At 42.2% G+C, this 12500-nt stretch overlaps 1 protein-coding gene across 2 annotated transcripts in view; it reads left to right on the plus strand.

Moving 5' to 3' along the window:
• LOC125035310 (solute carrier organic anion transporter family member 74D-like) overlaps positions 1-12500 on the plus strand; it is a 49997-nt gene that overhangs the window by 30495 nt on the left and 7002 nt on the right. The window contains exons 2-9 of one of the 2 annotated variants that reach the window (XM_047627614.1): positions 6205-6615; positions 7307-7464; positions 7838-7984; positions 8556-8753; positions 9527-9610; positions 10575-10670; positions 11488-11593; positions 12107-12429. In XM_047627614.1, coding sequence (XP_047483570.1) covers positions 6293-6615; positions 7307-7464; positions 7838-7984; positions 8556-8753; positions 9527-9610; positions 10575-10670; positions 11488-11593; positions 12107-12429 — 1435 coding nt within the window. In that variant the 5' untranslated portion in view covers positions 6205-6292. Of the gene's footprint in view, positions 1-6189; positions 6616-7306; positions 7465-7837; positions 7985-8555; positions 8754-9526; positions 9611-10574; positions 10671-11487; positions 11594-12106; positions 12430-12500 lie in introns of those variants that run through there. The other variant, XM_047627615.1, reaches the window with a different exon arrangement.

Below are 12500 nucleotides of genomic sequence, written 5' to 3' on the forward strand. Positions count from 1 at the left end.
TGAATCATCCTTGCTAAGTCCTCGTCCTTCTGTTCTTCGAGCGCTTCCTTGAAATAGAACAGCGCTTGATCTGATCTGTTCCTGCGATGAAAAATTCTACTATTATTTTATTTTTCCACAGTTACAGTAAAATTAGAATGACTTTATAATGTAATTGATTACAATTAATTCCTTGAATTCTGAATTCTGTTATAATTACAATTACAATTACATCCTTTTCTGTAATTAATTACTTGTCAGTTAAATCACAATTTTATTTATTCCAACCCTGTTTGCAGCGACCGAAAGTGTAAACTGTCTGCAAATATGAGCATATACTGGGACACAGATGACTAAATATGGATGTTTAAATATATAGATAGATAGGTAGATAGATATAGATAATTATATATAGATATATATTTGTGTGTGTGTGTGTGTGTGTCGATATACAAGGTATATAGATAGATAGATATAGATTTAAATATATATAGACACACACACACACACGCGCGCGCGCCCACACACACACACACACACACACACACACACACACACACACACACACACACACACACATATATATATATATATATATATATATATATATATATATATAGAGAGAGAGAGAGAGAGAGAGAGAGAGAGAGAGAGAGAGAGAGAGAGAGAGAGAAGCATATTACCATATATTACCATACTCTCCAACCAATTTGGAAATATTTGTTCATTCTATTGACTAAACGACTTCCTCTTAGCCAAGGACAAGTTGCAGCTCTTTACCTAGAATCATCTCTCGCTCTCTTCCCTCTCTTCTACCTTTCCGTGTTTCTCGCTTTTCATTTCCCTCTCTTACCATTATCCATTTCTCTCACTCTTTCACTTCATCGATTTGTATATTTTATTCTCTCTCTCTTTACCCTCTTCTCTCTCTCTCTCTCTCTCTCTCTCTCTCTCTCTCTCTCTCTCTCTCTCTCTCTCTCTCTCTCTATCTATCTATCTATATCTATATATTTATCTATCTATCTTGGTCCCTTACGAACTTCCTCTATCCATTATCTATATATCTACCTCCCTCCCTCCCTTCTCCTTGTCATCATATCTCCCTCTCACTCTCTATCTCCTCTCGTCCTTCTCGGCAAACCTCTTTTGCGACTGTCCGTCCATCTCTCCTTCTCTTTCTTGTTTCTCGAGTTCTCCTTCCCTTCATATCTTCCTTCCTCTTTCTCCCTTTCTCTCCCTATCTCCCTCCCCCTTCGCCCCTCTCTCTCTCTCTCTTTCCTTCCTCCCCTTTTCTCCTTATCCTCTTCCTCTGTCTCCCCCCCCTCTTCCTTCCCCTTCTCCTCTCTCCTTCCTTCTTCTCTCCCTCTCTCCCTCCACCCCCGTTTCTCCCTCCCCCCTCCTTCCTCCCTCCCCCCTTACTCCTCCCCCACTTTCTCCCCTCCTCCCCCCCTCGACTTCTTCCCTCCTGATCACCCCCCCCCTCGCCTCTCCTTCCCCCCCCCCCCCCGTTCCTTCCTTCCTCCTTCTCCCTTTCTCTCCTTATCCTCCCCCTCTCTACCCTCCCTCCCTCCTATCTCTCCCTCCCTCCCCCTTACTCCCTCCCCCTCTCCGTCTTCTCCCTCCCTCCCCCTTACTCCCTCCCCCACTCCGCTCTCCCTTCCCTCCCCCTTACTCCCTCCCCCACTCCGTCCCCTCGCCCGCCCTCCCCCTTACTCCCTCCCCTACTCCATCTCTCCCTCCCTCACCCTTTACTCCCTCCCCACTTCCCGTCTCTCCCTCCCTCCCCCATTACCTCCCTCCCCCACCCTTCTCTCCCTCCCCTCACCCTTACTCCCTCCCCCACTCCGTCTCTCCCTCCCTCCCCCTTACTCCCTCCCCCACTCCGTCTCTCCCTCCCTCCCCCTTACTCCCCTCCCCCACTCCGTCTCTCCCTCCCTCCCCCTTACTCCCTCCCCCACTCCGTCTCTCCCTCCCTCCCCCTTACTCCCTCCCCACTCCGTCTCCTCTCCCTACTCCCTCCCCCCTCCGTCTCTCCCTCCTCCCCACTCCGTCTCTCCCTCCCTCCCCCTTACTCCCTCCCCTACTCCGTCTCCCTCCCTCCCCTCCCCCCACTCCGTCTCTCCCTCCCTCCCCCCTTACTCCCTCCCCTACTCCGTCTCTCCCTCCCTCCCCCTTACTCCCTCCCCCACTCCGTCTCTCCCTCCCTCCCCCTTACTCCCTCCCCCACTCCGTCTCTCCCTCCCTCCCCCTTACTCCCCCCCCCACTCCGTCTCTCCCTCCTCCCCCACTCCGTCTCTCCCTCCCTCCCCCTTACTCCCTCCCCACTCCGTCTCTCCCTCCCTCCCCCACTCCGTCTCTCCCTCCCTCCCCCTTACTCCCTCCCCTACTCCGTCTCCTCCCTCCAACTCCCTTCCTCCACCCTTACTCCCTCCCTCCCACTCCGTCTCTCTCCCTCCCCTCCCCCTTACCTCCCTTCCCCCACTCCTCTCTTCCCCTCCCTCACCCTTACTCCCTCCCCCACTCCGTCTCTCCCTCCCTCCCCCTTACTCCCTCCCCACTCCGTCTCTCCCTCCCTCCCCTTACTCCCTCCCCCACTCCGTTCTCCCTCCCTCCCCCTACTCCCTCCCCACTCCGCTCCCTTCCCCCTTACTCCCTCCCCCACTCCGTCTCTCCCTCCCCTCCCCTTACTCCCTCCCCACTCCGTCTCTCCCTCCCTCCCCCTTACTCCCTCCCCCACTCCGTCTCTCCCTCCCTCCCCCTTACTCCCTCCCCCACTCCATCTCTCCCTCCCTCCCCTTACTCCCTCCCCCTACTCCGTCTCTCCTCCCTCCCCCTTACTCCCTCCCCACTCATCTCCTCTCCTCCCCCGTCTCTCCTCCCTCCCCCTTGCTCCCTCCCCCACTCCGTCTCTCCCTCCCTCACCCTTACTCCCTCCCCCACTCCGTCTCTCCCTCCCTCCCCCTTACTCCCTCCCCTACTCCGTCTCTCCCTCCCTCCCCCTTACTCCCCTCCCCCACTCCGTCTCTCCCTCCCTCCCCCTTACTCCCTCCCTCCCCCTTACTCCCTCCCCCACTCCGTCTCTCCCTCCCTCCCCCTTACTCCCTCCCCCACTCCGTCTCTCCCTCCCTCCCCCTTACTGCCTCCCCCACTCCGTCTCTCCCTCCCTCCCCCTTACTCCCTCCCCCACTCCGTCTCTCCCTCCCTCCCCCTTACTCCCTCCCTCCCCCTTACTCCCTCCCCCATTCCGTCTCTCCCTCCCTCCCCCTTACTCCCCTCCCCCACTCCGTCTCTCCCTCCCTCCCCCTTACTGCCTCCCCCACTCCGTCTCTCCCTCCCTCCTTCCCATTGTGTCTTGCTAAGTGTTCATCGCTGTATCTGTGCATTTGTTTATTTATTTGCGTATTTATTTATCTATTAGCCTTTAAAATTTGGTCAAAGATGCGCTTGGCAGGTTGGAGATGATGATTGAGTGACATAAAGCAATGCTATTTGGACGCGTTGCTTCCCGCTCTTCACCATTAATCTTTCAAGCGAATCTTTGCCGCGAGCAAAAAGAGAAAGAGAAAAAAAAAAACGCATGTGTGTGGGTATGTATGCATGTATGTATGTATATATAGATATATTTAAATATATATATATGATATAAATACCCACACTGTAAAACTAGATCTGAAGATGGAATCCAGGTGGATTCCGAAACTGTAGTCTCTTTTTCAATTAAAATCTAGTTTTACAGTGTGGGTTTTTATACCATAGTATCAACACGGTAGTGTGATTTCTCCTTTCATATATATATATGTATATATGTATATACATATATATATATATATATATATATATATATTATATAATCATCTCTCAATCTATAGATGCAGGTAGACATACCTACATACCCATCCTTTTTATTTTTATGATGGCAATGGCATTATGATCATAAAGATGATAGTAATGGTGACTGCGATTATGTTAGATCTAGTACAGAATTATGCTCGAGTTAAATGCATCAGCGTAAATAAAACAATACAAAAAATAATCCATTAATTGACCCTTCGAAAAATAGCATAACAAAATAAAAACACTATCCTTTAGAAAGAAAAAGTATGTCATATCCTTTAGACTGTGGAGAGTCACTATCATAACTCACGCAAAATAATACTTACAAAAAAAGCACAAAGATAAAAGTCACATTACGGACGTTTACCAACCGGATGGCCGGATAAGCGCGAAGTACGGTTGCCGGAAGATTACGGTCGAGGGAATACGTAATCGTGGCTGGAGATCTGTTGCTTTTGAGCGGAGGCGCCAGGTCAGGGTGGCCGGCTTCTCGGAACCAGGTATATATATATATATATATATATATATATATATATATATATATATATATATATATACACACACACATATATATATTGACTTATAATATATATATATATATATATATATATATAGATATATATATATATATATATATATATATATATATATATATATATTTACACACACACACACACATCTCTTTATCTATCTATCTATCTATTTATCTATATATATATGTATATATATATATATATATATGTATGTATATATGTATATATGTATATGTATATATATATCTGTGTGTGTGTGTGTGTATATATATGTTTATATATATATTCTGAGGTGAACCCTGTTCGCCTGGACAAAAATGTCCATTTTAGTGACATCAGAAAATTATGTCAGATTTTTTTTTTTTTTTTTTTTTTTTTTTTTTTTTTTTTTTTTTAGACGAAGTCATATCGCCATGTATCTAAAAGTTCTGAAAGAAATAACTGATTTGAATACAACCGCACTGCTCGTCTAGGAAGTTTCTGAATTGTTATTGCTCCTCTCGCCCAAGCGCTCGCTTCTGTGTGCCTGCGAATGATCTCTGCATTGATGTTGCTTTTAAAATACCTGTAGGCCCTATTTAGTCCACGCATGTCCATCAGGGAAATCTTCGTTTGACGCTGACTGTCGGTCATAGGAATGCACTTTTGAATACTGTTTACTTTATCATCCATGGTTTCACCAATATCTTAAAACTTGACGTTCCATGTGCAGTCGACCAGGGTGTTAATTTTAGATTATATTATGCACTGAAAGCGTTTAATGGTGCATCATGAGCATTCAATACAAATAGGAAAATTATCACTTTCCAACGAGTCATCACTGGTGTGGTACACGCACTTGGCTGCTATTGTAGAAGAGACCAGACGCAGGTCGAGGAAACTCAAATTAATGGTAGTATCGTCATCCTGGACTGCTCTAGGGAAAAACAGTGGTGCCGGTCTGGGGGGTGTAGACTGCGCCTACCCGTGTCACCCTCTAAGAAAAAAAACCCACTGAAGGCACGGGGCAAAGCACAAAGAGTACTGAAAAAGCCTGTAGTTTCACAGTTTACTTCATATTATTTACGTTGCGAATACGGAAACAAAGTCGTTGATATGGAGAGCCCCAAAACTATGGTGTCTCCCTGGCATAAGATTGCGTTGCTGCCTTCTGAGGAGATGTGAGGAGAGGCGAAGAACGTTGTCATTCAAGTAACCTAGTATTTTATTTTGCTTACGTAGTCTCAGAGTCGCTGATACATTTTCTTATTTCGTCTTGATTATTTATCTGCCTCTTTCCGTAACCTGAGAGTTGCTGATTGTCTTAATTCTTAATTTATTGAAGTGAATGTTCACGGGTCACACAATATCAAGCTGGACTTGCAGCTGGACCAATGTGAGGGGAAACTCATAATATAAATATTATCACCAGCTCCAAATTAATTTTTATTAGAATTATTCTTATTCTTATACCTATAACATTACCAAGATTATGTTTGCTACTATAATCATTGCTATTATTGCAAAGTATCAGAATTATTCATTATTAATAGCATATGTATTAGCATTATAGTTTTATATTGAAAATTACAACAAGAACCTTTTATTGTATCTGATTTAAATAAAATATCTTTATTTTGCTAATTACGTTTCATTGATATCCCTCTTGTTCATATCATCTCAATTATCCTGACGATTTATCTTGCCTTTCGCATCATCATTTATCATTATTTCCATCGCGACACTTATGTTAATTTTTTATCGCACTTTCTATTACCATTCGTGCTATACTCATTATCATCATTATTGTTGTTCGTATGGATTACCCATTTTCGCATCATAATTTTGTGGATTCATTCAATTATTCATTTATTAACAGAACTGTGTGTAACGAGACCTCACCAATCATCGCCGGAGCCAAGATGGATCTCTGATTGGCAGGAGGATCAAGCTCCATCCCTCCCACCATGGACAATCCGACCTTCGCTTCTGAGGAGCACCTTGCCTTCACGAGAGGCAGGAACATGGTGGATGATGACGTAAAGCACGGCGTCAGTAACGGCTACATGATTCGCGGGAAGAACTATGACGTTGAAGAAAACAATCGCCTGAATGGTGGAGCACATCGTGACGTCATCCCAAGCAGCAAAATCATTGGTGAAGAAAAGCGTGACGTCAAAAACAACAACCATTCCTTGACCAATGGGAAACACCACGATGTCGTCGAAGAAGAAGAGATTTCGGGGGACATGTGTGGCGGTTTCGGTCGTTATCCAAAATGGCTTCAGTGGTAATTATACAACCTATTACCTTTAAGTTTTAAAATATATGAGAATGAAAAAGGCACTCATATAAAATCATGATATATGTTCATTGGAGATTACTCATTTATAGTAATGATATCTTTTAGTGGTGATGTAGTTTTGCTTTATCGAATGTCAGAGGTAAAAAAAAAGAAAAGAAAAAAAAGCTAGAAATAGCCATTGAAAATACACTAAATCAAGAATTACAATTGATCAGTTAGCACCAGTCATAGAAAATGAAGATAATTTGAGGTGGACTCTTTCAGAATGTTATGTTTTTATAACTAACTAACAAGAAATGATGCAAAAATATATGGAAATTGAGGAAGTTACTTTTCATCATATTTCTAATCATTAGTGATCGAGTTTAAAGCCATTTTAAACTAATTTGATTCGGTCATTTATTGCAATAACCACTCCAGACCGCCGAGCACCACAATAGATAAAGAGAAAAGGGTGAAGCAAAATATTAGTATTATTTACTCCATTCCTTCTACTTGTTTCGTTATTATGCTTATTTTTAGATGTAAATAATCCCAATATAATTACGTCACTTCCAGAACTGGTTATCACTAAAGCTCTTTACAAAACTGAACTACACGACCTGCCCCAAAACCGTAATTACCGCCACCATCCTTATGATATATTTCTTCGTCTCCTTTCCTCTCCCTCCTCCAGCTGCGCCCAACCACGGACCTTTCTTGTCGTTTACTGCATCTTAAACATCCTCGGAGGCGCAGAAGTGACGTTTTTCATGGGCAGCACAACGTCTTTTGAGAAACATTTCCATTTCTCTAGCAAAGATGTTGGTTACATCATTCTCTTCAGCGAAATCGGTAGGTCATCTCAGGGTATGTCTGTTTCTATGTATGTATGTATGTATTTTTTTAAAGAAATTATTAATCTAAGTGAGTTTGTCTACAGTTTTGTAACATTTTCTTATATATATATACATATATATATATATATATATATATATATATATGGGAATTTTTGTCACCATTTTTATATATTAAACGTAGATGTATCTGTAAAAATCTGTCTGCGTAACTTTGGGTTTGAACCACAGCCATGTGTATTGTATGCGTATATGTTCCCTCTGGAATTTACCTGAAAAAAAATCTTAAGAAACCTTTCCCCTCCCCCATCCTACGCCTCCCCCTTTCGACCCCCCCCCCCCCTTTCCCTTCCCTGCCCCCTCTCTCCCAGGACCCATCATCCTGTCGATGGTGCTGAGCTTCCTCGGAGGCCGCGGGAATCGACCTCGCTGGATGGCCCTCGGCGGGTTCCTGTCGGGCGTGGGCACCCTGGCTATCTTCTCCGCCGTCCTCTTCTACCCGCCGCCCACGCTGTCAGGTGAGACGCTTCGTTTTATGGGCTTGGAATTTTCTGCAGAGCTTTGGATTTTTTGCGACGGAGTTTATTCTTTCTCTCCTCAAACATTTCGCATATTACAAAGAGGAGTTCGAAAGTTGATAATGGTGACAGTAATGTAGATAATAATAATAGTCATGATAGTGACAATAATGCTTTCCAAGATAATTATAATAATGATCGAAATAGTAATAATAATAATGATAATAATATAATAATAATAATAATAATAATAATAATAATGATAGTAATAATGATGTTAGTGATGATGATGATATTGATAATGTTTATGATAAGTATAATTCGAATAATAATAATAATGATAATAATGATAAGTATAATTCGAATAATAATAATAATGATAATAATGATAATAATAATAATGATAATCTAATAAGTATAATAATAATAATAATAATAATAATAATAATAATAATAATAATAATAACAATAATAATGGTAATAATAATGATGATAAAAGTAATTCTAAAGGCAATAATTAAAGTGATATGTTCAATTAAAAACGAGGTAGTAAGCCGTTTCCCTTCGGCAGAATCCGGCCTACTGAAGGACAGCCGAAAGTTCTGCTCTCCTGAAGAAGCCCGAGCCATTCGCCACCTGGCCTCCCCGCCCACGACCTCGCCCTCGCGTCTCTCCTCCTTCTCGAGGCTGGGGGTCGAGGTGGAGACTTCGTGCTTCCTCTCCAACACCTTCGCCTTCGTCCTGTTCCTCGCGGGGCGCTCGCTCAAAGGTGCCCGCGCTCGCCCGGCTCCCTCGGGAGAGCGGAGAGATTCCTTGTGTTTTTGCTTTTACACCCTCTCTCTCTCTCTCTCTCTCTCTCTCTCTCTCTCTCTCTCTCTCTCTCTCTCTCTCTCTCTCTCTCTCTCTCTCTCTCTCTCTCTCCCCCCCCCCTCTCTCTCTCTCTCTATCTATCTATCTATCTATATATCTATCTATCTCAAGACCCTCGTTCGAGACTGTTCAATGCCAAGTGTGGAATCACACGTCGGCCCATTTTTATCTTTTCGTGTCTGTAATCACCTTTTATAAAACATAAGATTATCAACCTCAAAAGAATATGGTGATGAATAAATATAAGTGGCATAATACAGTCTGCATAGACCAGCCCCCCCTCTCCCTCTTTCTCTCTCCCTCCCTCTCCCCCCCCCTCTCTCTCTCTCTCTCTCTCTCTCTCTCTCTCTCTCTCTCTCTCTCTTTTTCTCTCTCTCTCTCTCTCTCTCTCTCTCTCTCGTTCTCCCTCTCTCTCTATCTCTTTCTCTCTCTCTCTCTCTCTCGTTCTCCCTCTCTCTCTCTCTTTCTCTCTGTCTATCCATATATGTATTATGTATAAACGTATAGTTTTTACTTATTTGTGTCCATAATATTGGATCATCTGTCTAATCTAAAAAAAAAATTCTTTAATAAAATCACATAATCTCAACCAAAGCAAGATACAGTCAAATCAACACCATTCTTACGACATTGCAAATTGCTTCATTTTCTCGAACCATGTGTTGCTTGCAGGCATCGGCAGCGCTCTTAATTTCACCTTGGGATCTTCTTACCTGGACGACAGCATCAAGAAGAAGGACTCGCCCGTCTATTTCGGTAGATTTTAGATCAGTAAATGTTTTGCGGGTGGATGTTGCCGTGAGTGCAGTGTGAGTGGGTGAGCTTGTACGTGTAGGTGTGGGTGTGTGTGTGTGTGTGTGTGTGTGTGTGTGTGTGTGTGTGTGTGTGTGTGTGTGTGTGTGTGTGTGTGTGTGTGTGTGTGTGTGTGTGTGTGTGTGTGTGTGTGTGTGTGTGTGTGTGTGTGTGTGTGTGTGTGTGTGTGTGTGTGTGTGTGTGTGTGTGTGTGTGTGTGTGTGTGTGTGTGTGTGTGTGTGCAATTATTTCAGTTTGTTAAAACAGTAAAAATATGTATATGTGTGTGTAGCAGTTTTCAAGCTTCATTTGGAAGCTTTAGGAACAATCAGCGATAAATTGGGTTACAAATGCGGTACTGTGTGTTCATTTCATGGTAAAAAATGATTTGTTATCAGTGCAATATATTTGTAATGTTTTCCTCGAATTAGCATTGTTGAAACAAATACAATTCGACTGTAGGTAAGTTTGATCAGTTAGTGTTAAGAACAGAAAGAAAACGTTTTTTTCATAGAAAATTAATATTATTTTAAGGCAAACTTCTCCAAAATGTAAACCCTGACTATCACTACTACTATAGGGTAATATCTAGAATGAACTTGAAATTAAAATGTAACTTAACAAATTCATGTTTTTAAACTTTACATGTATGTCTTGGATGACTGCTATGAAATGATAAAAAAGTAAAGATTAAATAAAAGATGAGGAAAGCAAAATGATAAGAAGAAAATATGAGATGAGTACAATATTAAAAAAAAAAAAAAAAATGAATTAAATGCATAAGAAATGAAAAATAAGATTCGGACAAATCAAGACAAAGTATAAATAAAGAAATGTAATGTACAGATAAGAAAACTGAAATAGTAAAGTAGAATGATAATAAAAAGATGCTTTAACCGACAACCACTGACCCCGTCCCTCTCCGCAGCCATGGCCACAACCCTGGGTATTGTTGGCCCCTTCATTGGCTTCTCTCTCTCTGCTTTTGCTCTGAACATCTACGTCCTCCCTGGGCAGAATCACGGTGAGTAATTAGCTGGGCGAGAAATGCGTGGAGAGATAGAAGGTAAGACGAGGCTTATCGATGCTTAATTTGTTGTTTTGAGTGTTCTGTTCAGTGAAATGGAGAAGTTCAGATCACGCACCATCTATTCGCACCAAATGTGGTCACCGTTGTAATTAGACTTGGTAAAATATAAAAAAATTGTGAACGAAAGTTTAAATGATTTTAAAGTAATGGCACTTTAGAAAGGGTTCGCCACATGCCGCGTTCTGATGGGCATCAAGGGTATGAGGCGGTGAATATTTCGTCAAAGTGGCTGTTCCTTTGAGCAGTTTGACCTTCCTCGGCATGCTAGCTATTCACCGAGTTTAATCAGTTGTATATTAATATGAAACACGTTTAGCTTGTGCTAACCGCTTGTTATACTATATGTGTGCTCTCGCGAGTTTTCCTTAAGTTTTCTTTGCCAGAAAATAATGCAATAATGAATTGGCTTCATTCGAACACGGTTTGTCCAGAATGGGATGCACATTGATAAGTTCTTCAATCCTTTTCAAATTATTTAAACTTTAATCTCCCATTTTTTACCTTTCCATGCTGAATACCTTTGATTATGAACTGTTGATACACTTGGTGTGAATAGAAGATGAACAAGAACATTACATAACCAGTCAACAAGACCCGTAGCTTTCCGTTTGCCAGCATGCTTATGGCTAAATCCCAGTAAAACCTTTTATACCCTTCGTGAAACCCTCTCATCTAAAACGTTTTGCTTAGAACAAACCAAATCAACCATAGTTCTTTTTCAACAAGCTTTATCCCGATTTCCCTCCCGCAGGTATCCTGCCGAGCGACCCGCGTTGGGTGGGCGCCTGGTGGCTCGGGCCGCTCGTCTTCTCCTCCTTCATGTTCATCTTCGCCTTCGTGGTCGCGCTGTTTCCCAGGTATTCGCGGTATTCGGTGTGCAATGTTATCTGCGCGTTATTATTATGTTTATTATATTTGGTTTTATTAATGTTTTCATTTTCATTATCATTATTAGCGTTGTTTTTGTTTTGTTTTTAGTGCTGTCGGTCTTACTGTTGTTGTTGATTAGTTTTATCATTATTGCTTTTGCTGTTCATCTCTTTATGTCGCTTTCGTTGCTAGTACCTTGGGCAAACTTTACACTATGCTTATTAATTGCACTATTAACTTTCACAGTAATAATCATATTGGTGATTATGGTAATGATTGTGCTTATAATGACAGAATAATCATAGTGTATTATTATGTTTACTATTATAACCATAATTATTTTATATCATAATTATCATTATCATCATGATAAAATACGTTTGTCAGGATCCTTGACTGAAAAACAGCATACTCACAACCAGAGAAAATATTAGAATCAATGAGAATATTCAAAATAAATGAGAACCAAGAACTAAAAACCTAGCATTTTCGTCATTCAGAAAAATGAAGAAACCACCGGTCGAGTGCGGCGCCGAACAACAAAATGGCGACGCACAGCAACGCCATCCGTCGGACCCGCTTTCGGATCCGGGAATAATCCACACTTCCGTCGTCCCTTGTGATAATTTGGAACAGCCGAAAACCAAGGAACGAAACGGAGGCATGAAAGAACGGAATGGGGGAACGGGAGAAAGAGGAGAAAGAGGAAGAGGTAAGGAAGCAGGAGGAGGCCGCGATTCGAGTCTAAAGAAGAAAACGGGAGACGAAAGTTCACAAGAGAATACGATAACAGCTTTAGAAACGAAAGCGAGTCCTGTTCAAGGTGAGGTATACTAACTTTCTTTCTTTTTTTTTTACTGTCATAATTCCGTATTGATAACCATAACCGCCATG

This window comes from Penaeus chinensis, chromosome 19 (assembly GCF_019202785.1).
Source record: "Penaeus chinensis breed Huanghai No. 1 chromosome 19, ASM1920278v2, whole genome shotgun sequence".
NCBI lineage: Eukaryota > Metazoa > Arthropoda > Malacostraca > Decapoda > Penaeidae > Penaeus > Penaeus chinensis.